The sequence below is a fragment of the Fusarium proliferatum genome (genome assembly GCF_900067095.1).
Source record: "Fusarium proliferatum ET1 genome assembly, contig: FPRO_scaffold003, whole genome shotgun sequence".
Taxonomy (NCBI): Eukaryota; Fungi; Ascomycota; class Sordariomycetes; order Hypocreales; family Nectriaceae; genus Fusarium; species Fusarium proliferatum.
The window spans coordinates 3,625,138-3,648,810 of record NW_022194792.1 but is presented as its reverse complement, the minus strand read 5'-3'; the positions used below and the strand labels follow the sequence as shown (position 1 = coordinate 3,648,810).

General features: G+C 47.4%; 10 protein-coding genes across 10 annotated transcripts; 5 read left to right on the top strand and 5 right to left on the bottom strand.

The window, feature by feature from the left end:
• Positions 1-321: 321 nt before the first annotated feature.
• FPRO_05841 (uncharacterized protein) lies at positions 322-2,139 on the bottom strand (the record flags this gene model as incomplete). The annotated part of the gene is made up of 1 exon (XM_031229311.1): positions 322-2,139. One exon carries the CDS (start codon positions 2,137-2,139, stop codon positions 322-324), a length of 1,818 nt encoding a protein of 605 aa, XP_031079560.1.
• Positions 2,140-3,761: 1,622 nt separating this feature from the next.
• Positions 3,762-4,357, top strand: FPRO_05842 (uncharacterized protein; the record flags this gene model as incomplete). The annotated part of the gene is made up of 2 exons (XM_031229310.1): positions 3,762-3,875; positions 3,941-4,357. The coding sequence occupies 2 exons, from the start codon at positions 3,762-3,764 to the stop codon at positions 4,355-4,357; spliced, it is 531 nt and encodes a 176-aa protein (XP_031079559.1).
• Positions 4,358-5,556: 1,199 nt separating this feature from the next.
• On the top strand, positions 5,557-7,200 carry FPRO_05843 (uncharacterized protein; the record flags this gene model as incomplete). The annotated part of the gene is made up of 2 exons (XM_031229309.1): positions 5,557-5,645; positions 5,703-7,200. The coding sequence occupies 2 exons, from the start codon at positions 5,557-5,559 to the stop codon at positions 7,198-7,200; spliced, it is 1,587 nt and encodes a 528-aa protein (XP_031079558.1).
• A 399-nt stretch (positions 7,201-7,599) lies between these two features.
• On the top strand, positions 7,600-8,382 carry FPRO_05844 (putative guanylate kinase; the record flags this gene model as incomplete). The annotated part of the gene is made up of 3 exons (XM_031229308.1): positions 7,600-7,679; positions 7,735-7,974; positions 8,028-8,382. The coding sequence occupies 3 exons, from the start codon at positions 7,600-7,602 to the stop codon at positions 8,380-8,382; spliced, it is 675 nt and encodes a 224-aa protein (XP_031079557.1).
• A 1,064-nt stretch (positions 8,383-9,446) lies between these two features.
• FPRO_05845 (uncharacterized protein) lies at positions 9,447-10,361 on the top strand (the record flags this gene model as incomplete). The annotated part of the gene is made up of 1 exon (XM_031229307.1): positions 9,447-10,361. One exon carries the CDS (start codon positions 9,447-9,449, stop codon positions 10,359-10,361), a length of 915 nt encoding a protein of 304 aa, XP_031079556.1.
• A 347-nt stretch (positions 10,362-10,708) lies between these two features.
• Positions 10,709-12,407, bottom strand: FPRO_05846 (uncharacterized protein; the record flags this gene model as incomplete). Its single annotated transcript, XM_031229305.1, has 2 exons — positions 10,709-12,132; positions 12,200-12,407. The coding sequence occupies 2 exons, from the start codon at positions 12,405-12,407 to the stop codon at positions 10,709-10,711; spliced, it is 1,632 nt and encodes a 543-aa protein (XP_031079555.1).
• A 1,467-nt stretch (positions 12,408-13,874) lies between these two features.
• Positions 13,875-16,154, bottom strand: FPRO_05847 (uncharacterized protein; the record flags this gene model as incomplete). Its single annotated transcript, XM_031229304.1, has 5 exons — positions 13,875-14,399; positions 14,450-14,655; positions 14,701-15,002; positions 15,049-15,239; positions 15,297-16,154. The coding sequence occupies 5 exons, from the start codon at positions 16,152-16,154 to the stop codon at positions 13,875-13,877; spliced, it is 2,082 nt and encodes a 693-aa protein (XP_031079554.1).
• A 275-nt stretch (positions 16,155-16,429) lies between these two features.
• FPRO_05848 (uncharacterized protein) lies at positions 16,430-17,070 on the bottom strand (the record flags this gene model as incomplete). The annotated part of the gene is made up of 2 exons (XM_031229303.1): positions 16,430-16,909; positions 16,960-17,070. The coding sequence occupies 2 exons, from the start codon at positions 17,068-17,070 to the stop codon at positions 16,430-16,432; spliced, it is 591 nt and encodes a 196-aa protein (XP_031079553.1).
• A 2,816-nt stretch (positions 17,071-19,886) lies between these two features.
• On the top strand, positions 19,887-21,104 carry FPRO_05849 (uncharacterized protein; the record flags this gene model as incomplete). The annotated part of the gene is made up of 1 exon (XM_031229302.1): positions 19,887-21,104. One exon carries the CDS (start codon positions 19,887-19,889, stop codon positions 21,102-21,104), a length of 1,218 nt encoding a protein of 405 aa, XP_031079552.1.
• Positions 21,105-21,244: 140 nt separating this feature from the next.
• FPRO_05850 (uncharacterized protein) lies at positions 21,245-23,227 on the bottom strand (the record flags this gene model as incomplete). Its single annotated transcript, XM_031229301.1, has 12 exons — positions 21,245-21,516; positions 21,568-21,655; positions 21,703-21,766; positions 21,816-22,003; positions 22,053-22,253; positions 22,302-22,353; positions 22,405-22,548; positions 22,598-22,669; positions 22,718-22,785; positions 22,832-22,934; positions 22,984-23,052; positions 23,115-23,227. 12 exons carry the CDS (start codon positions 23,225-23,227, stop codon positions 21,245-21,247), a joined length of 1,434 nt encoding a protein of 477 aa, XP_031079551.1.
• Between the last annotated feature and the right edge of the window lie 446 nt (positions 23,228-23,673).

Below are 23,673 nucleotides of genomic sequence, written 5' to 3'. Positions count from 1 at the left end.
GGCTCTAAACCCCGCGTTGTTTGGAGCTGGACCCAGCGATGGCATCAGTCAGAAGCAAAAATGGCCTCATGTGGTGATGCAGTGCGACGCCAACGAGGCTGGCATTTTCACCTAATACGTGATACGAGCAGGTATGAAGTTTCAGATATTGTATGTTCATGAGGCCTCGAGGAGGGCATTGGTATTGATTTAATGGCATAATACATGTTGTGTACAGTAGATCGCAAACGCCTGATAGCCTGTTCCTACGCCAAAGAGCATTAACCCACGCGTATACCATTACATTGCCGTTGAATCATCAATTCATCAGACATCCAGCGATCAACCTCTGTTACGGTTGGCAGACCATCGCTTCACCATCACTTCTCTGACTTTGTATAGCTTCAATGCTTCAGCGACTCCCTGCTCCAAAGCCTTCTCAAATTTCGAAGGCGGTGGTACATCAACGTACACCAGAACAAGACTCTTAGTGACGTGTGACAGAACACGAACCGTGCCATGGAGCCACTGCCATGTCTTCTGAGGGTCCTGTTTTCCGGACTCTTTCCAAAGGGCATCTGAATAAGATGGTACAACGATTAGACCGAACTCGGCGTGGTCAAAGACCGGGCCCTTGGCATAAAGAAGCCAGTCCACGCCAAACTTGATGCCTGCGCGAGGTACCCATCCAAGCGATCTGAAGTAGTGATACACTGCATAGTGAATGAGGAAGTTATCGTCAGGTTGAAGAGCGGGATCCGCAGGTTCAACACGAGGTGGGAAGTATGAATGTTGTCTGAAGAGTTTCAGCAGGTCCAAAGACGAGAGCTGAGCACCGGAGGCAGGATCAGTGACCGTCAGAACACCCAAACCGAAGTTTAGAAAAAAAGCCTCCTCCGGCGTTAGCTGGAGGTGCTCCATATTCTTCAGTACTGGCCTGCTAGTACGCTCCAAAGAGCTCTCCTCATTGTGTCCGTTCAAAGCCACGGGTGATGCAGCGCGAATATCGGCAAGCCCATTAGCCGTGCCATTCGATGTCGAACGCTTGGGGCTAGGGGGATCTCCGAAGTGGAAGGTGGTGGATTCCACTGTTGGCGAAAAGCGTACACTCTTACGTCGCTTCTTGGGCTTAGTGTTGTCTTCCTCGTCTGACGAAGATGCAACCACGGAAGTGCCATTCACATCATGGTGAAGTATTCCATTCGCAACTGGTTCCATGACATGACCATTAAGGAGAGTATCCACAGAGAGACCCATCGCCGTGGGATGGACTCCGGATATTCCAAGACCATCCATCTCTTCAGCTGTCTCGATGGCCGACTCTTCGACAATTTCTGCAGAAGAGTTCGGCATGCCTAAAATAGTTGCAGGGCACACTGGCGAAGCATGCGTGGGAGTAGACACAGGCAGGTTGACAGGCTTGATAGGCGTTGGCTTAACAATGTCCACCAGTGAATTTGGTAGAGCCAAAAGTGCAGCAGGGCTGACAGGTGACTCATAAGTTGGAAGGGCAGCCGACAGTGAGATAGGCTTGATGGATCTGGGCTCTGCGATGTCTTTCGACTCTCTGGCACGTAGCTCTCGTTCCTTGGCTTCAAAGGCTTTGGCTTCTCGTGCCTTAATCTCTCTCGCTTTGCCTTCTTCGGCTTCCTTGCGGCGGGTCTCTCGGATCGCCTCTTGCTCGAGACGTGCTCGTTCCCACTTGGCACGCATACGCTCTTCCCTTCTCTGCACAGTCATAATCTCGCTGACGTGTGCATCAGCCAGTCCTTGACGAACTTGTTCACGCTTTAGCCAAGCTGGTTCACTACGACTAAGACTACCCTTTCCATAGAAGCCTTGCTCCCACAAAGCTCGGGTAGAAACATCATCCGTGATGTGGACGGATGATGTTGCAGCAGACCATACACCATTATGCACAGCCGAAGGTTCCGCCTTGGGCGGAGACCACAGTTGGCCTAACCACGCATACGCAACATGGAAGAAGGATATGGGGTTGCTCGGATAAAAGGCCGGCAAAGGGAATGTGCGGATCGGTGCCGGAAGGGCGTAGATCTGATGCAATGGGGGCCCTCGCTGCTGGGATTGCCGTTTGTCGGCGGAATCCGTGGTAGGCAGGGTACCAACGGAGACTGTGTTTGATGATTGAATCTCAGCCATTTCTCGCCGGGGTCATCTTGATCTTGACGTATGTCAGTTGAATTTCTGGAATGATGATGAAATTTAAAAAAAATCAAGTTTTGTGTTGCTCAGATACCGTTGTAGTCTATAATATCAGAGCTTCATGGGAGACCAAATGAATGGATTCTCTAAGCATTTTGATATGGTGTCATCACCGCAACATGAAGCTCCGCTGCCCCGGAAAATTGAAGCGCGCAGAAGCTGCAACGCGATTGCATCCCAGGGATGAAGCAGCATAAGGAAGAAATGAGAAAGAAACCTACTTATCTAAGGCGTGACCCAGGCACGATGCTGGCTGGGTATTTAACCTCGTGGCCATCCACAGCAACACACTGCTCAACCTCGACGAGTTGAACAATGTCAATTGCTCAAATGTGAAGCCCGACCGAGGTCCTGAAGCTTCCACGAGCTTTGAGAGATTTTGTTGTTGTGGTTTTTGTGAGGATGATGACGGGAAAAAGTTGACGGGGGCAGAAAAGTCGAGCTTTTTCTTGGAATTGGAGCTCCCCACTTTGATGCCTTGTGCGCAAGGCCATTGTGATTATAGGCTCCGCTCCGGAGATTTGACCAACAACTCCACTGCAATTGGATGTTGGCATACGAGGTTTGAAAGTAAAGCACAACATGTGAGACGACAACCTGCTGTTTTATATTGCCATTTCTGTGCAGAATCTCACCGCCCTGAAGCCTCTTGATTTAAATCCCTGGGTATTAATAAATGTCACGTCCTCCCTGGGCACAAACCCACCGCCAGCTCCCCGGTTCCTGGTCACTTGACCTCCAGCCCTAGGGACGAATGCATCAGTGGTGCTGGGGCGTTCAATGAGGATTCAACGAACTCGCCTTGCTTTTTCCAAATATCTTCCGGTTGGCATTCAGCATGAGGGTTAGACTGGTGAGTTGTAGAGCTCAGGCTGACTGAAAGAAGGGCAGCGAGTTAGATGGCGGACCAAGGTCCTCGAATAGAGTCTTGCTGAGAACACAACTCAGGAACTTATTAGAAAAGAGATGGACTTTTCTTTGGAATCGCTCACTCCGAGCATATCGTGTTGTGACTAGGGACGTCAGCCGATTACCTATGAAGAAGTCTTGGGAACACACAGGGTTATCCTAGAGACCTTCTACAGTCTTCGGTTACATATTACAAATGCTTCGCTGATGAGAAAGCAAATCTATGAGATTCAGATTTGGAATGCTAGTTTTTCGGGATACAAACGTAAATAGGCCGGTGATGACGACACGGCGCGGTCCAATGCCTATCCTGTATTAACCGTTCCTAAGCTTTGATTGAGTTGTCAGCATCTTCCAACGCAACAAATAGCGTCATAACGTTACCTCCATAATCCTACACATGATAAGAAATGCATCACTTCTAAAATACCATGAATCTGCACCAGGTAGCTTCAGTAAGATGCTATAAAGGAGGTCGAGCTTCTTATAACATCAAAACATAACAGATTCAAGATTTCAACGACCTTGCTCTGAGCCACTGAACGCCGCATACAATATCACAACACATCGGCTGTTTTATATAAGCACCGATATCTCATCTACCTTAACAATCTCTCTGAATTCAAGTTCGTTTACGGGCTGTCCCAAAGATGACTTCATTTGATGATCAAGGCTTCCCCGTTGTTCACCTTTCGAGCGATGGCTGGTCGACTGAGGACGAAGCAACTGCCACCTGCTTCTGCGGCGCCGTGCAGCTCGTACTTGTAAGTCACCCTGAGTGGTATAAACTGAACCGGAAACTTCAGGGTCCTAACATTGTGACAAATAGCCACTTAAGAAGCCCGGCCTGCTCAACCGCCATGTCTGCCATTGCATCGACTGTCGCAAGATCGGCTCAGCCTTCTACCAATCCAACATCACAGTAGATGACACATATCTCAAGCATGTCCGTGGTGAGGACAATCTTTCAACATTTAGTGAGGAAAAGACCATTCGCGCCAACGCGACCATGACCAATTACTTCTGCAAGACTTGCGGTACACTCATGTATCGTCGTGGCGCACGTTTTCCAGGCTTGACGATTCTGAGGACCGGTACTGTTGATGATCTCAGCCTTGCAGACACTAAATTGAGACCGCAGGTCGAACAATTCATCGAGAGACGAGCTGCTTGGTCTAAACCCATAGATGGTGCGGCACAGGTTGTTGGGATGCACCAGCCTTCGGATATTGAGGGTATCCCTTAGTCTACTCACTAGAATTAAATGACATGAAGATAAGGTTGGATTAAATTGTATTTCGGTTCCTCCCGTGGGAAGCTTGCAATTGCTACCCGCTGGTTTTATTTTATTTTGTCTTTCGTTTGTTGCGCCTGTCAATGTGGCGCTTGCATCCTGTCTCTGATCGTACTCCGACATTCAAGCTTGGTCCCTCACGATGCTTGTTGCTAAATTTCCATAGTTCAGATATCTCTAAATTAGCAGGTCTGCTAATGATTCATAGACCGTCTTGTAACTGGTAAGTATGGCATGTGCTTCGGAGATCCGCGTGCAATGAACTTCTGTCGTGAACGAGACCCCTGTTTCAACGGGGAAGGTTATGGAGTGCTCATAAGACAGCCAATTATATGAGTACCGTGAATTGATGCTCGCGGACTTGCCGGGAAGGGCGCATCACTTCAAGGCCCAAGTTGGGGGATTTGCATCACTGTCGGGTGGGAAAGCAGCACGTGTTATTCATTTCCGGCTGTCCATCTCAGCGAAACAGAATGTTTCTATTGGTTTACGCTATCACCTGTTCCTGCTGAGATTCTGGTCTCGGGAGGGAGAGAACGGATTCCAAAGAAGATGACGGGAGTTACCATGGAAGGCAAGCGGTGCACTGTTAGGTCTATGTGCAGGGGAGTGGAAAGTTACTCATTTTGCGCCCGCTTGTAAGTCTGTGCAGGGTAAAACACCTGGATACAAGTAAGAACTTGCATTTTTGACATAGATATAATTAGTAAGTAGGTACCTTATTTAAGTGCCAGAAACACCCAGTAAGACGTCCACTCAATCCCTTCCATCTGCATTCGTTCACCACTTCCACCACCTATTTAGAATCTAGATCCTCAATCTTTTTGCTTCCGCTTCTCCTTCTTATACCACTCTTGCCCTCTTGAGGAAGAAAAAACACCCAGTACCTCATCCTAAATAACCAAAATGCTTAGGAAACTCGGTATTAAGTTATCCTAAGTTTAGGATATCTTTTACCGAGTTTATTTTGACATTCCACATCAAGGCCCGGCACTGTGAAAATACTGCCGTTCCAAGAGTTTAATTTGGCAGGCGGTGATCAGATTGGGAAGGCGGTAAGAGCTCTCTTCTACCTTACTGGGAACACAGATACCTACTACCTTGCCGCTTGCATCTACTCCATAGCTTAATTTCCATTCACCAGGGCCATAATGTGGTCGTCAAAAGAAATCATTGCTGGCGTCTTCTTGTTTTTAGCTGTCCTTGTTTTCACCGTTGTCGCTCTTGGCGTCCGGGCTATGTAAGTCTCACCAAGCCACTCACTACCTATCTACGAGCTCTCCCTAACGCCCACAAGCTTTCGCAACTTTGCTAGCCTGCCAGCTCCTTCACCTTCACTCAACCTGGGTGACCATCCTCCTCATGTCACCATAATTCGACCCGTCAAGGGCGTCGAGCCTCGGCTCTACGATTGTATTGCCGCATCATTTCGCCAGAATTATCCCCAAGACAAGATTTCGATTCGTCTCTGTCTCGAAAATGACACTGATCCGGCGTACCCGATCCTACAGAAGGTCCTTGAGGACTTTCCTAATATTGATGCGCGCATCCTGTTTGAGGTAGACGACCTTACGTTAGGCACGACGCCGAATATGGGACCGAATCCGAAAATTCGCAATATCAGCCGAGCATACCGAGAGGCCACAGGAGATATTGTGTGGATTGTGGATTGCAACGTCTGGATGGCCAAGGGAGTCTTGGGACGCATGGTTGCTAAGCTCAAAGGCCACTATGTTGGTGGTGATGACATGCCCTATAAATTTGTTCATCAACTTCCCATTGTTGTTGACTTGATCGACTATTCCACACCGGTTGCAGCAGACGGTCAGCCCCTGTTAGCTGCTTCCTCTGTTGAAGACGATGACTCTGATCACATGGGCGAAGGGGGTTCTCATGGTAACCCCAAGGTTTGGGCTCAGGGCGGTGGAAGACTTGACGAGATGTTCATGGCCACGTCGCATGCCAAATTCTACAGTGCCATCAATACTTCTGGTCTAGCCCCTTGCGCTGTGGGCAAGAGCACCATGTTCTGCAAATCTCAGCTCGATCGCGCGACCAACCCTTCACTGAATCCCAAGATACCCAGGGGCAAGAACCTCCCTACGGGCGTTGATTACTTTTCGCACAATATCTGCGAAGATCATATGATCGGCGATGTCCTTTGGAATGCTCAATTTGACGGTTATAGGAACCATGGGTTAGTCTGGGGTGACATTGCTGTTCAGCCGATGTCGAACATGTCTGTAAAGGCATATACAGCACGCCGGTCTCGATGGCTCAGGGCGAGAAAGTTCACGGTTCTCCCGGCTACAATAATTGAGCCATTCACGGAATCTTTCGTGTTTGCCACGTATTTTACTTTTGCAATCACCACACTGCGGATATATGGCATTCCTCCGACCTGGACTGCTAGGGCAATTACTTGGCTCACAACAATCACTGTCTGGATGGTTGTCGACTTTTTAGGCTACCGGCATTTGCACTCTGGCGTCGCTATGGAGGTTGATGAAGACACCCCTCGTTTCGCCAGAGGTTCCATGGATCGAGAGGGAATCAAAAGTCGCAAATTCTCGGAGTTTTTGGCTGCCTGGATTGTCCGCGAAGCTCTAGCTCTACCGATCTGGGCATACGCAGTCGTCTTCGGGAATACTGTAAACTGGCGAGGAAGACGATTCCGTATCCGTAGAGATACAACTGTTGAAACACTTGACCCCGAAGAACGAGAACGAAGTCGCCAGATGCCGACTCCTGAGCTCGAAAGGGGATCTTCCCAGAATAGGCGACGGGTGGATTGAGGGAACCACGATTGAGCTGATGACATGACTTGCATGAGGTGATGGGTAGCATTGATATAGACAAGGATAAAGTAATGTGTAACGATAGGGCTTAAAGGTAATAGTCGTAATGATAGACCACAGCGAAAACATAAATAGATCACAGGGTTTTTCACTCAGTTTATAGCAGCGCTTGAGGCTCGGGCAATACCTGATCATCCCATTTTAAACGAGTCATCCTGAATGTCGGTGCCTGCATATTCTGTACAGAACTACTCATTTTTACACTCAAAGTTCTGGGATGAGCGTCACCGTGAAGATGCAAACCACCTCCCGCCACGTGATTGGATGAGTTCCCCCACAGTTCCTGGTAGCTCTCCAGCATTAGCACCCCATTCGTTAGCATTTTCCCAGGGCACGATGCGGTGGTTTCTAGGTTATGCGAAGCGCAACTCAAACTTGTTAATACCCGGTACAAAACCCTTTTCGCAAGTTCCAAAGTAAGGACCTCCAACTCGCCTCTTCACGTTACGTTTATTTACCGATTTGCTCTAGACGCTCCTTCGCAATGGCTTCTCCTTCGGACCGTCGACCCCTCGTCATCTCTGGACCTAGCGGTGTCGGAAAGGGCACGCTGATTAAGATGCTCTTCAGCCGTCACCCCGATACCTTTACTCTTTCTGTGTCGCATACTACTCGTAACCCTCGTGAGGGTGAGTCCGACGGCGTTGAGTACCACTTTGTCACCAAGGATGCGTTTCGGGACTTGATCGCCAAGGACGGCTTCGTCGAGCAGTAAGTTAAGCGCATCAACAACCAGCAAATGTACTAATACTGAGTACCTATAGTGCTCAATTCGGAAGCAACCTCTACGGAACGAGCAAGGCGACTATCGAGGAGCAGACAGCCAAGGGCAAGGTTGTTGTTTTGGACATTGAGATGGAGGGCGTCAAGCAAGTCAAGGCCTCTTCCATCGACGCACGCTACGTATTCGTCTCGCCCCCTGATACCGAAGAGCTCGAGAAGCGACTGCGCGGCCGCGGCACCGAGACTGAGGAGAGCATCCAGCAGCGCTTGGCACGTGCGCAGGATGAGCTTGCGTGGGCCAAGAATGCCGAGTTCGACAAGATTCTCGTCAACGATGATTTGGAGAAGACATACCAGGAGCTTGATGCTTTTGTCTACACTGAGAAGACCAACTAGAGTGGAATAGACGGGGGGTTATTTGAGGTTTGACACACAGTATGCGACGTCCTTGGGATGCAGTGTATAGGGTAGCGCAAAAGTATAAACGAGAAGCATGATAGACTTGCAATGATCAATGATTATATCCAATAAGATTGAGCCTCTTGAGACTGTTGTATTATGGTGTGGATAAGATCAAGCTTTCGTAACTGCCTGGCGATTTATAGGTCATTGGGAACATATGAAAAAGTCAAATAAGGAGTGCGTGAGTCGCTTTTACAAAGTTTCGTAGCTTCGTGAGCTACTCACATGCCAGCTGAAATTTGGATTGGTCAATGTGAAGGATTAGCGGCTCACCTGACCAAATGATAAATAACCATGTGAGTTGAGTGAGGCTTGTAGAAAGATCACATCGAACCTTGCTAGATGTGACCCAACGACTTGCTTTCGTTCACTGAGAGACTAGCAACAACTTACAACCGTGCTCTACAAAGAAGCAGTAAAGAGGAGAAACCATTATGATCCACCCACGGATACAATATCTGTTTCCATCTCCTCGCCTCTATCAAGAAATTATGTATTGACCTAGCATCATGGTAGTATAAAAAGGATTTGACTGAACAGGTATCCTTCCCTTCAGCCATGCGTCGATGGGGAATACTGAGAGGTCTGCAAGGGCTTGACCATTCTAGAGTTTTCCTCGTGCTGTACTCTCAGAGACCCCGAAATTTGCTTGAGTATAATCGTAAACTTCCAGACTGAAGAGTTCATGTGCATAGGGCAAACGAGTGCTAACTCTTATCGAAGTATAACGAGATGCTGTCTATAAAAGCAGCATCACCTTCCTTCTTTCTCTCAAGCCAGCTTCTCTCCTTAATATTCTCGTTATACTTTTCCTTACAGCATTCGTCAAGCTTTACTCACGTTTTAACCAGCTCACGACAAGACTCTCGCACAAACTTCACTTTATACGGTATTGCCATATATCAGTCTATACTCACTACTCTTCTTTTACGACCAAAAATTCTCTCAAATATCCTATTTTTTTTTTTATCCACGGCTTCCATTCTCGATCAGTCAAGATGATGCACACCAAGATCCCCCTCAACATCACCCGCAAGGGAAAGTATGGGTTCTTGAAACCCCGGGGTCTCGAGAATCAAGTGCCATGGAACTATTTTACTGCGCTATACCACCGCATAAACACCCTTCCAGCTCCTGGATCATCCAGTTGTGCAACCTCTAGGAGCGGTGATGCCTCCGGAGTCTCGTCACCTTCAGACATGTCGGGGTCAGACACATCAGTCGCAAACGTTCTGCCACTCAAAGCTCCTGGACTTCACGTCTATGTTCCAATCCGCACACAGACACTCATTCTCACACGAATTCAGGCTATCTTGGAGCATGCCTGCTTTAGTTTCGCTCAAGAGGCTATGCCAAACGTCCTGGAAGAGACGGAGTGGCCCTGCCCAGAAGCAGGAGAGCTAAGTGTTTGGGCATTCCACTTCAGGAAGCACTGGGAATACCTCCAACAGCTCAGCCGTTGCCAAGGGAGTGGCCTTGTCCTCACCTCCTTTCTCTACTCAGTCAAACAAATCCGAAATATTGCTGTTCACCGACAGCCCATCACAGTGGACCACCTGCTTATGCTGATGAGTCATGCTATCAACTTCTGCATTTGCCTTGATGCCCCAAAAGCCTTGGATATGATCCGAAAGATTAGAAGTTTTGTGGACACTCAAATCCAGAAGCTTGAGGACTGCAAAAATAACATCGAGCAAGGACGCAGCAAGGCTGATCAAGAGACCTCCATGACACGCTTGGAACTCTGGGCATGTGAGCAGCAAGAATTGCAAGAATCTTGCGAGAAGTTTGAGAAGAAGAGAAGGGCCATCTTTAAGAAGGTCGAAAACTTGCTCCTCTCTGAGGAGGTGGCGTGCTTTACCTTGGAAGACGACGAGGATGAAGATGAAGATGACGATGACGAAGAGTATTGAAGTATGGCGTATAGATGAGCGAATTTGGTTTTAGAAGGAGTTTTTTTATTTACGATATTATGGCCGCGTGGATTATGATTAATGAATAATGAAACCTGAGTATTTGAACCCTTGGTCATACACTCATACTACTACGCGTTTATTACATTTTGTGTCACTGTATAATCAAGCCTGTGACAAACATGTACCATACCTTTCACACATCAATAATTTCTGCAAAGACTTTTATCTCATACCTAAACATAAGTATTTACCAGGACGAGTAGCATTCGTCTCCTTTAAGTAACATATCTTCCATGTGATTCATCCAAGTATCTAATTGAGCATTCTCGGTTTCATGCATGCTTTTATGACTCGAAAGGGCTTCTACGACTTATAACCACACGAATGTCACTGACCGGTCTCTTAACTCCAGTTCCTGGGATCATAGCAGGCAACTTCCACTCCCCGTCTGCAGGACTGATATCCCAAAGACTAACTACAGCTGACCCAAGAGAAATGATCTCTTTCTCTGCAAATGTTCGGCCTTTGCACATAGCAGCTCCAAGACCCCAAGGTTTCAACTTTCCATATCGTGCCATGGGTTTTCCCGTTTCATGGTCTGTATCAAGGAAACGATCAGGGATGAAAGTGTCAGGGTCCTCATATATCGAAGGGTTCTTGTTCTTCAGCGCTAGAGGAACGCTGATATATGTCCCTTCTCGAAGCTCATGTTTGTGATTGCCATCGTTAAGATTGACGGATTGAGTGACATAGCGAATAGATGTTGGCTCGTTAACCAACCGATATGTCTCAAATATGCAAGCCTTGAAGAGCTGACACTTCCGGAACAAACTCGGAAAGTCCATCGACTTGATCTCGGGTTTGTCACCATCTGATAAAGTGATATAGGAGGAGATCTCGTCTCTGATTCGCTTAAGCAAGCCTGGAGTCGAATAAACGTAGAGCAAGAACCAGAACAACACAGGCTGAGCGTTGGCGTTGAGACCCCAAAAAGTGCCAAGATCCGCTGCAGCACGTTCGGGAAATGTCCACCCGTCTCTGTTGTAGATCTTGTTTCGTTCTCGTAGCATCATACTGACATCTGACATGTCGGCACCGAAATCAACTGGCTCCCCTTTCTCATATTGGTCGACGCGTCTGTATACTGCCTCCAGACTATCGATGATTCTGGCTCTGGCCTTGAGACCATCTTGCATCATTCTGAATGGAGCCCACTTAGGAACGCCCACCATGAGTAGTGGAAATAGATCATTATCGAAGGTCCAGAAGTCATCTAGCAGCCGAGGATTCCGATCGAGTATGTCTTGGCCATAAATGAGAGGAACAGACATGCATGCTCCAAAATCTCGAGTCAAACTCTGCAGGTTTGCTTCGACTTTCCCCAGACTATCAGATGTCTCTGGCTGAAGTACCTTGATTCCTGCTGAAAGCTCCCATCGTGCCATATCTTTAGGATTAGAAGAGAACGTGACAAGTGAAGCACCTCGTTCCGCTACACGAGACTTTTCAACATTGGCTGTGGAAGCGGCATCATTCAGAAAAGTTCGCTCAAGAGGAGGAACAAGATCTTTCAGTGATGTATCGAATTTGACTCTTAGCTCTGGGGTATCAGTGCTACCAAAGACAAGGGTACAGAGTGAGTACTGTGCCGGGTCAGAGTTGAAAGTGTGATGAGATTGGGCCAAAAGACGTTCCACGCCGGGCAAGTCGACAAAGATCTGATGTCCTGAAGTAAGACCGAACAGAGAGCCTCCATAGCGGCTTAAAGCTGAACTATATTTCAATTAGCCAAGTTCCTGGAACTGCAGAGAATGCGTATTACAAGATTCGTCGACCTATGCCATCTCCACTAAGGATATAACTCGCAATCGCAAGTTCAATGGGAGCATATTTCGGCAGATTCTTCTTATACCCCTTCCTCTCAGCCCCAGAGAATGCTTTACTGAAAGCAAAAATCACCAGGACAGCACATAAGAGCTTGTAGGCCACTGGCAAAGAGCCAAACGTCGCCGAGGCGTTCTGGTAGACCGAAGACAACTCCATTGTCTCAACAGCAAGCTTGAGCAGTTTCACTGAGGGGAAGCTTTGTCTTTTAGAATCTCCAGGAGGACGACACCATGTTCGCTTGACTGAAATTAGGGGAAATAGAGTTTACGTGATTGGTCGCATCAAGTGGAATTATCCCGACTAAGTCGACATCTTAGCGTCGTGGTATAAGCGCTAGACGGGATCAGCATCCTCGCACTTGATCTCGGGTATGGAGTTGTCTAATAGGTCAGTGGGAGACATCGAGGTCTTGAAATTTTTGTAATTGGTTTGACGTGATATATCCCATGGATGGGCTCTGGTTTCAGCATCATGCCCGGGTACAGATATTCATCATTGACCATGTTGCTTCAAGCTCATAATGAACCGAATACGACGAATTTGAGTTCTCATCATAATGATGTGGTTACATTGACACCTCATTGTCAGTCAAAGTCAAACTTTCCGACGATGCCGGCTATTATATGATAGGTGGCATTATCACGGATATAGTTGGAGTAGTTCTGAGACATCCTCTCCAGGTCTATGACGGATATTGCAGCAAGCCACATGCACCTAATGAGGCCGGTCTTACATATCAGACTAGCAAACGAGCCTTGATATCGCCTCACTTCAACTACAGAGATAAGGCTCACTTTCTAAAGTAACTCATAATAAACAATCGAAATGGACTCTACAGTATGAACCTTTCAAGTTTTTGGCCTTACCTCGAGCCTTGTCCTCACGGGCATAAACCTTGGCTCTTCACACCTCACAGTCCCTCTTCTCTACAACCAGCCTACCTCCATCAATACGCCCTTCTTCAAGGACTTCTACACCCGCGGAGCGGTGACCCTTGTTCCACTCGCTCTATTCTCAGGTGCTTCTTCTGGGATAGTTGCTTATCTTGTCCCGGCTCAACGTACGCTCGGGGCAGTTGCTGCTGTCGCTACAGTGTCTCAGCTGCCCTGGACGGTGCTTGGGATGATGGCCACGAACAATCGACTCAACGATATTGCTGCTAGCAGCGCTGAGCAGGAGAAAGTTGGTCGTGATGAGGTTGTGGCTTTGTTGAAGAAGTGGAGATGGATGAATATCGTTCGGGGGCTTCTGGCCTTCACTGGAGGCTTGTCTGCTATTTTGGCTCTTCAGAATGAGTAACAGCTTGAAAAGGGGAGCAGTGCGAGAGCTTGATAGTCTTAAGCTAGTAATGTTATCAAGAATCGAGGCCCTTTCTCATAGGTCAGAGGTACATCGTAGTTGTAGTTAGTGGTATATCTGAAGAAATTCAATGCTCCTCTCCATGCCTGTCATCCTTCCTGTCAGTAGCCTCCCCATCATTATCCATCTATGTAGTAATCCATACCATCCCAATGCAATCCCACCTTCCGGTGCTTTTTACACCGATGATGCGTCTAAAAACGCCACAAGGACTAGCATTAGCAAATAACCAATCCAATAAAATACAAGTATGCAGTTGTGTACTCATGGGGCAAAATTGAAAGCCTCCGCCGAGTCGAGAGATAAAAACGCCTCCATATTCATAGTTCCAAAATCAATATCCCATCCAACATCAGCAGCTGTAAAATCTGCCATATCTTCCGAGGCAGCGCCAGCAGGAGAGCTCGAGCTCCCATTCATCTGGCCAGTGACATCAAACCCGAATGGCATGGAAGGGAATGTGAACGCAGGCTCGCTCCTCATACCACCCGCAACAGAGACAGGTGCTGGTGAACCAGGGAGCGTGGACTGCGGGGGCTGCTTCTGCTGGTTCGTGTCCACTGGATCTTTCAGTTCAAACCCAGCAGATCGGACCATCTGCTCTATTGAGGCGATTGTTATTGGAAGCTGACCGGCGTTCACTCCTGCTGATCCCATCATGGAGCGAAGGCATCTTAAACCAGAGTGAATCCAGGGAAGATTGCGGTGAGCTGTCTTCTTTTCTTGAAGCATATCGAAAGCCAAAGCATAGCATGCTCCCTCCATAAAAAAGCCATGATACTTTATATCCTGATTTTGGTTAGCCAGTTCCGACTCTGAATTAAGGTAGATAACCATACACGACAGAGAATATTGGTGGCACAAGAGCCCGTTAAGAACCCAACGGAATTCCTCGCTGCTTCCAAGCAATACTCGCAAGCGCTATCGAGCCAAGGCGGAGGCATTTGTAGATTCTCTGCTGAAGTAGCAGCAGCACGGTCGTGATTCAGCTTTGCTCGCAAGATGAGAAAGGGGCGGAATGTTAATAGGAGTGTATGATGATACACTGTCTCGATTAGTATGGTACAGGAGGTGAATTGCGTTAGCTTACTTGTTGAAACCATAGCTTGGCACACGCCGAGCTCTCCTGTGCTGGGGTCTCCCACAAGACCAAACTTCATATCCTTGAGTTGTTGCTCTGCAAAATGGTGTAGTTCGCGGCGGATCTCGATGGCTGCATTCCAGACTGGCAACAGGGAGTCATGTCGAGGACTATAGATTTTCTTTACACACTTGTCCATGATACGTGATAGGGTGACCAAAGACTTTAGTAGTTTTTGGCCTTTCGGTAGTGGTATGATCGAACCGGGGTCAGGAAGCGAGCTAGGTCGGCCAAGGACAAAACATTGCCAACTGTACCATGTCAGTAGTGGTCAAGGTGGACAATTAAGAACCTTACGTTTCCCAGAAGAATAAACTCCAGAAAGTTATTCTTCGCTGATTTGTATCATCTTCCGTGTATCCTGGGCGTGAGCATCCATCCTTATGTAGGCCAGCCGCTACTGCTTTTCTGCATGCAGTTCCGACATGCAAGAAACCTGAGTTTGGCCTTGCTCTTTCAGATTGGAAGTGAGCGTGAGATTGTGTAAGCTTATATGAGAGCAAAGTTCAGGAGGTACGACTTATCATTAAGAGGTGTATCTGAACCATCTGCATGTTCACAACCTCATCCAATTTGGCAACTCCTTGTTTGGTTTTCTGGAAAAGAAAGTCTGCAATGGCTTCTTCGCCTGTCATTGAAGCTCCCAGTCCTACAGCGAGCATGATGATGATAGTCTCGGGTGCATCATAATCAAAGATACCTGGTGGTTGGTATAGGGCACTCAAGCGACGGCGGTAATGGTCTTTACTCATGATGGGAAGGCCGTGCCAATAGGTCAGAAGATATCTCTCGAGTAGCCGGTGAGCAGTATCTGGGTCAATCAACATAGCTGAACAGTCGTCTGGTATTGATGATGGCCGTTGGTTGTCAGCCAGATCTCCGAAGAATAGTCTCCGATGACTGAATAGGTCTAGACCCGGACCAACTTCTTCGACAATTCCAGAGCGTGACGGAGGATCATTTGGGCATGTCCCTGCTATTTGGTGATAGATCGAGTTGAGTAGGGCAAAATTCGATGAGGGGCCATAGTAAAGCTGGAGGAAACAAGAGGGTGATGCGCGATGTGTCGCAGCAACACTATTATGTGTCAAACTGCGTTCGCTGTCCATTACTGATCCTGTAGGTCCGACAGATGCGGTGTCGTCGGCATTTGGCGTGGGCGGCACAGTTCCTTCATCAGAGGGTTCCAGAGACGTGCTCTCCATGGCATCGTGAGACATTATAGTCTCATAAGCTGCAGTTCGCGGTTTGACCTTGCGCGTCCGATTACGGGCCTTTTCGCGATAGACGCAACTGAGATTTCTCATGCTGCAGTTTTGACAGGGGGTCTCCCCATTGCACTTGATCTTCTTGGCGCGACATTCTTGACAAGCCTTTGAGATCCTCCATTTCGTCGTGTTCATGGTCGCCGTAGAGTTAGTTGTGTCTACTCTAGGTATTGATGAAGAAGATATGACAGACTATTGAATTCAATGCTCGGCATGCATGGAGTGATTAACTTAGTTTGTCTCGGCACGCTAGTGTGGATTTCGGTTTCATTAGCTGCATAAACTTTATTTGTTTTGGTGCATATATAGCGGGAACGGGCACTCCGTAGTAGGAAATCCGGTCGGCCGCTGCGTCAGGGATACCCTGAGCATCCTTGACAGATTTGTGCCTGACTACCCTATGAAATTATTTAACAGCTCCAATTACTCTTGATAACATCGGCAATAACTCCATGGTCCTCGTCTTGCTTGAGCCCGCTCACCACGACAACAGCAACGATCCCTTCAACTCCCTGGACACGAATCGGGATGGCTCCACCATGGATTGCGTAGTCGCCCTTGTTTGAATCTGCAATGCCATATTTGGCAGCGAAAGCAACCTCATCCCCCTTGAACTTGTTGTGCATGAACCATGTGCTATTGCCGAATCGGAGAACAGTGTTTCTCTTACGGCGAACCCATTGCTCGTTGTCGGGAGCTGTGCCAGGTCCGGTAACGGTTTGGTAGACAACCTGGGAGGTGTTTGCAAGGGCAATTGAGATCACCGTTGGCTTGCCTTTGACAGCGTATGGGTAAAGACGGGCGTAGAGAAGGTTGCCCAGCACAAAAGCATCCTCTGTGGTGAATGATGTGAAAGTGAATGAATCACAATCAGCCTTGAGTTCCTCGAGCTGTAATTCTATGAGTACAGTGGCGTTCATTTTGTATCTGATTCACTTACGTCAGAAGGCGGCTTGAGAATCACCTCTGTCTTTGGGCCCTGGATAGCTCCCTGGACCTTCTCCAGCGCAGCGCCAGTAGTCGTCTCTCGGGTCAAGGCTTTAGGTGCCATTTCAATATTTGATGATATGCGGGTTGATAGAGTTTATGGCTATTGATTTGTGAATGGTAAAGAAATTTTGCTGGCTCGGCGATTGGATAGTGGAAGATATATGTCACCATGTCGGTTGGACCTTCATCTCGTGTGGAGACCACGATTTCGAAGCACCCAGAACATCATTTTCCTTTCACCACAACATCTTGTATCAATTCCATAAAATCACTATCTTTCTCATCTCTATTATCAAAGGGACTTTCTCGATTAGTTGTACATTGAAAATACTTGAATGAGATTCTGTGGCTCTAGCTGAAAGCCTGCAAACTCTAATGTGGTCAAGTAATGATATCCACTTGAAGTGACGTCAGAAACTGGATTGCGCTAGCGACGTCTTTCAGAAGACAACACGCCGTAAAACTTATTTAAGCTTATTACTACTTCGATATACATATATGGTTAGAAACGGCCTGTGTTTCTCGGTCAATAGATAGACTATGTCGAAAATCTTTGCTGGCAAGGAGTCTCCGGAAATAATTCCAACATGCAATTTCTAAAATTAGCCAGCCAACCAGGCTTCGACATGGGACCTGAGTCAAGCACAGTTCACAGGGAGCAAAGTCCTCGGGCTTCATACCACAAAGATACCCCAGCTCCGGGAGCAAAAGGACTTTACAACTAGTTCTTTAAGTTTAGGCTAACTTATCTTCTATCGATATGCACGCTCTAGGTTTTGCTACCCCTTTTAACACTCAAAGCTCCGTCTTATGTCCAGACTCCAGAGTCTCTATAGAACAACAGTTGGCATAGCCATGGGCACCGTGCTCATGAGCATATAGCATTCAAGCTTGACATATTCTTACTATATCCTCTCAACAATAAAAGGTTCTGTCAAGGCTGAATCAGATCTGAAATACCCAGCGGACATACTTCGTACAAGTTGCTCTCAAACAGTCACGAAATTCATTAGTACAAGATCTATATATGTCTCTGAGAGGATTGAGGAATGCAGGATGATATGGTTGGCATTCAGCCTGCAACACAACTTAAACATAAATATAGAACATAAAGGACATCCTTCGCATCAGAAAAGGGTCTAGATCCAAGAAGCTGGTACGGGTAGCCAAGCACGCGACTTTCTGGATCATTAGGTTGCCCATGGGAGAACATAATCTTCCCTTGAACCGCCTCTTTTCACTCTTCTCTTCTCTCTCCCATCACAGATATCTTCCACTATGCATTCATCATAATACGACTCTTCCTTTTGGGACAGGTAATTTCCATGTTATCATCAATTCTCTTCAGGTGATCACTGTATCTCCCTATCTTCAGGCAAGTATCAAGATGAGGCAATCTCCTAATAACCACTCTAAGAGTCGGTGATGTGCTTCAGACTCGATCAGTTCTATATCTTCAAGCCCCCTTGGGGTCTCAAGCTCTGCTGTGACCTCATGCCCTCGCTCCTGTGGCAGCCAACAGCCAACCAGCTCCTAACCACCAATCCTGACTTTGCATCAACAGCCATCTACCGACTTGCCCCGACTAGCTTGTTCGGCACATGAAACTTCTGGCAACACATCACAATACTTTTACTAGCCATGCTGCGATATTCTGCAACAGGGTCAAGATTTGCACGATGGAACCATTTTAATCATGGAAGTCATAGACAAAAGTCGGAAGTCAGCATGTCCTTCTCCATAGAACTTGCACACGGGCCCGATGAGGTCGCGTCGGCACAGCATTCTGACACAGCCAGTCGACTTGACATCACTATTAAGTTTAATAGTCAGAGCGCATGTTTTGACAAAGTCTAAATTACCCTCTCAGGAGTATTCGTTACGCCTAATTCACAATATTATACTTTCGAAGCCTTCGATTCATAGAGCCTATAATTGCTCTACCCGAGTTGTCTTCACTACTGGCTCGCCTTGGTATTCCAGATGCTAAAGCTACGAGGGCAAAAGATCAGACTTCAAAATACCGAGCAAACATTTCTCAGGGTAACTTGAATGACAATGAAGTTCCCAAACATTGTGTCTACTACGCAGGGTTTATCCACCACGCGAGGAATCTTACAGAGTATCAAACCCATTAGTCCTGAATTAGCGGCTCTTTATCGTGTAGCCGGTCTACCGATGGTAACCTTGGTAGACCTTGGTAGCTGAGCTCGGTGCTTGTTGAGCGTGGTTATTAGTCCCTAGATAGCAAGAAAACTGCTGCCGTTAGACCAGTCTGTCAAAATAAACTAGTCGAAAGGCTTGTTAAGATACCCTGCACTTACCTAAGTATTTTCCTCACTTAGAAATTAGGTCCCAAGTTTTCTTGGCTCCCCTTCTTACCTTAGTGTAGCTGTTGTCTTAGGTAGTCGTGACGTAACATCCGCGGCCCATCCCGGCCCCGTCTATCCGTAAAGCAGAACCAACGAAAGCGCCCCTGATCATCTTCAGCTCTAGACCCGAGGATCAAACCAGGAACTGCACAAGGATCTCGATCTCGAGCACGGATTGAGTTTGGAGACATGGAACGCAATTGGCCAATTGGGCAGTTTTGGTCTCACATGGGGAACGTCAAACTCACCCCGCAATGTCCGCATATGAGCGTCATTGACGTCACGTTTCCGGAGCTTTGGTCCTGAAGCTCTAGCTTGTGGTTTGTTTGCGTCGTGATCGTATGAGTACGTCATTCCTTCGACAAATTGCAAAAAAAGTTATTTACGGAGTACTCACCCTCGAAATGCCATCTTCCACCTTTTCTTCCCCTCATTCTCACATCTCTCCCTTCGTCATTACAATCTGATTCTCCATTCTCCCTCTCGTAGCAACTAATCCGACACAATGCTTCCTGCTCGCCCTCTCATTCGATCAACCGTGCCTCGTGCCGCACGTGCTTCTCGCCAAGTGCGATTCCAATCTACAGCCTCATCTTCGTCGAGCAGCGCTCATCTTGCCTCCGGTATCGCTGGTGGCTTTGTCGGCTCAGCCATTTTCTATGGCATCTACTCTTATACACCCGCTGGCCGTGCTGCGTCAGGTATCAACAAGGCTGCCAAGGAGGCTCAGCAAAAATATGAGGCCGCCGCAAAGAAGCTCCAGAAGAACACTCCCGACGCGGATCAGGCTGTGAACTACATTAAAGAGTTTGCTTACTCCTACGTTGGTTGGATCCCAGGTGGCCGTGCATACGTTGATGCCGCCTTCAAGGACTGGGAAAAGGTTCGGGAGAATAACAAGGATGAGGCCGACAAGCTCGTCAACGATGCTTACAAGCAGTTCCAAGATCTTTCCAAGTCTGGCCTGAGCCTCGAGACTGCCTCAAAGGCCTACGACGTCCTCGCCGATCTCGCTAAGAAGGTCGCCAACCTCGCTGGGGATGCCATCGGCGACATCATTGACAACCACCCCCAGGTCAAGGAGAAGCTTGGCACCAACGTTGATCAGCTCAAAGAGCTTGGTGACAAGTATGGTCCCGAGGCTAAGAAGCAGGTTGACGAGACTTGGAAACAGGTCAAGGACATTTTTGCTGGAGGCTTCAGTGCCGCCAGCATAAGCAAGGCCCGCAAGCTCATCGAGGAGAAGGTGGAACAGATCAAGAAGCTCGGCGACCAGGCCTGGAAGAAGGGCCTTGAGGAGGCGAAGCCATACCTTGACAAGAACCCAAAGGTTAAGGAGCTTATCGAGAAGAACGCCGATGCTCTGAAGGAGGGCAACACCGCCGAGCTGTTCAAGCGTGCCAAGTCCGCCGTCGACTCTGGTGACCTAGGCGACCTGGAGAAGTACGTCAAGGATGCGACTGAGAAGGTCAAGTCCAAGGGCAACGAGCTCACTGGCGGCTGGGTCGACATTGAGAAGTACATCAAGGAGATCCCCAACGGTGGCGAGGTCATGGAGAAGCTGCAGCAGTTGAGCGAGGTTGCAGACAAGCACAAGGAAGAAGGCGAGAAGTTGTTCAAGGAGACTGTTGAGGAACTGCGACAAGTGCTGGAGAAGAAGTCTGAGAAGGCCCAAGAAATTGCTGGTGAGGCCAAGAAGGACGCTAAGAAGGAGACCAAGTAAACACAGAATTGTTCTCTAGTCCATGATTCCCAAATAATATTCTCTAATAATTGATCAAAAGTTCAGACAGTCACGTTCCAATGTTTTCACTACCAACCAACTTTGTGACCTAACTAGCAAGTGAATATTCTTTCACCCAATTAAGGACTATACTTTAATCCCTTGCGACCTATCCGTCGGCCGTTGAGGAAGAAGTACTGCAAGTTCGCAATGACAGCCATAACAAGACCAACCGAAGCCAGAGCCATGATAGCAGTCCAACCTGTCTTGTAAAGAGGAGCATCATGCTCTTGGAAGAGTTGACTTCCAATAATGCCAGATGTGTTGGCTGACATGATGAGGATGGCCATGGTGATTGATCTCTCTCCAGCGGAACCAGCGTTGAGAGCCATCCAAGAGCCATTCAGGGGATCTATGAGAACATTAGTATGGCTCAATCTATCTACTTTATGGTTCAACTTACGCCATTGCCATCCGAAAGCATGAGTTAATGTCAACAGAGCGAATCGTGTGTGTCCATCAGGTGAAAACACCATGACACGATCAGCGATCTAACGAGTCAGTAATGTATGAGTAAGACTAGAAATGAGTTACGTACTGTGAAGGCCCAAAACATGAAGATTCCAAGGGCAACCAGAGGACCACGCATTTGAAGTTTATCACTGGAAGGAGTTAGCACAAAGTCTCAAATGATGAATTGGTGTTTCTTACCCCAGATAACCCCATAGCAGATTAGTCACAACAAGGGCCCAAGATCCAATCGACACAAGGGCATTAGACTTGAGTCTCTCATAACCGAATGACTTCACAAGACTTGGAGAGTAGGAGCCCATTGTTGTAGCGGGTGCGAGAGCACTGATAGTGAGTAGCACATGGGGAATGAGTCTCCAGTTTGTCATCTGCAACTGTCAGCACACTATGATATGATACTCAGAATAAAATACATACCACATTTCGAAACTCTTCTTTAGTAACGTTTGGCTTTGCGTGAATCTTGGAAGGATCATCCTTCAGAATTCTCTTCGCCAGGATCTCTTTCTCTCTTTCAGTGAACACACCGAACTTGAAGAGTGAGACGGGGTTGAAGGGACTGTCTGGGAAGAACAGGATGAAGAGAATCCCGACAAAGATTGTAAATATACCCTCCAGCTGGTATTGTTAGTTTAGACACGATAGGCCAAGTATGTGTGGACTTACAATGAAAAGCCATTGCCAACCTCCAAGTCCACCAATACCTCGCATGTGAAGACTGTCATGGTCAGCAAGGAATCAAGAGTTAGATAGTTTAAGTCATGCTTACATTCCATATGCAATGAGACCTGATGCCCCAGATGCAAGCATGTTACCCAGGAAGTAGATTGAGAATCGCTTGCTGGTCTCATCACGCTTGTACCATCGAGTAATTGTATATAGTCCAGCAGGGATGAAGCCAGCTTCACAGAGACTATGCAATTGTTAGAACGGTTCTACCACATATCGAGAGACAGACATACCCAAGAAGAAGTCGAGTGGAAAGAAAAGCACCAAGACCTTTCTGGAAGGCCTGGAATGTGGCTACGAGACCCCTAAAGACGTTAGACAATATAAGAAAGGAGACATTGGGAAATTTTTACCATGCAATGATCTGGGATCCAATCCACTTGGCCGGCCCAACACGGTAGAGGATGAAGTTACTGGGAATCTATCATCATTAGCAACCCTTATCAACACATCCTCTGGAAGCATACCTCAAGCAGGACAATACCCGCAGATAAAAGCTGTTGTCCAACGTTGAACTGACTTTGAGTAATCCCAACATCAGCCATGAAAAAGTCTGTGAGAGCATTTCCACTAGAGTTATGTTAGTCGAGGATAGAGTCGAGTGTCGGTAGAAGCGTACATGTTTCCTCGATCGAGTTGAAGGGCGAAGAAGCCAAGAACTAAGAGTGGCATAATAGTGAAATCGACCCTGAAAGAATATCAAAAGTTAATATCGGGGAGGAACTCATAGTTTCTGGATGTTTTACTTACTTGCGAATGAGTTTCGCTTCCTCTTCTTCGGTCCAGTCAACTTCGATGTGTTCCAGATCACTGGAACTACCATCTTGGCTACCAACTGCTATCTCATCAAAGTTCTTCTCCATTCTGAAGACCGAGTATAAGATAAAACACAAACTTAAATTATCAGTTAGAAGGTAATTGCTAGAGAAGTCAAGCCAAGGTCCGCGGGCGATCGCCCTCTTTATTTCTGCGACATCCCACGCGATAACCCGATCTTTCTCATCGCCATTGAACCCCACTGTTGTCTCTTTACCAGTAAAAGCCAGTAATTGCCAATTCCTAACAAGTAAAGATGTCTTGAGTTCGCCGAACCTGGGAGTGTGATGTGGGATAGTGGAGTTTTATGCCATCTATAGTGCCCATCACGCAATTGACCAACGAGCTCATCCTTGCAACCTGTACTTCCGAAAGGGAATTTATTGATCGATATGCATAAAATACTACAGTTTGCAAAATTCTGTCATATTACAGTGCATGTCTTCATCCTGTGCAATAGTCTAGATGTTCATGGACTCAGCGTGCGACGATA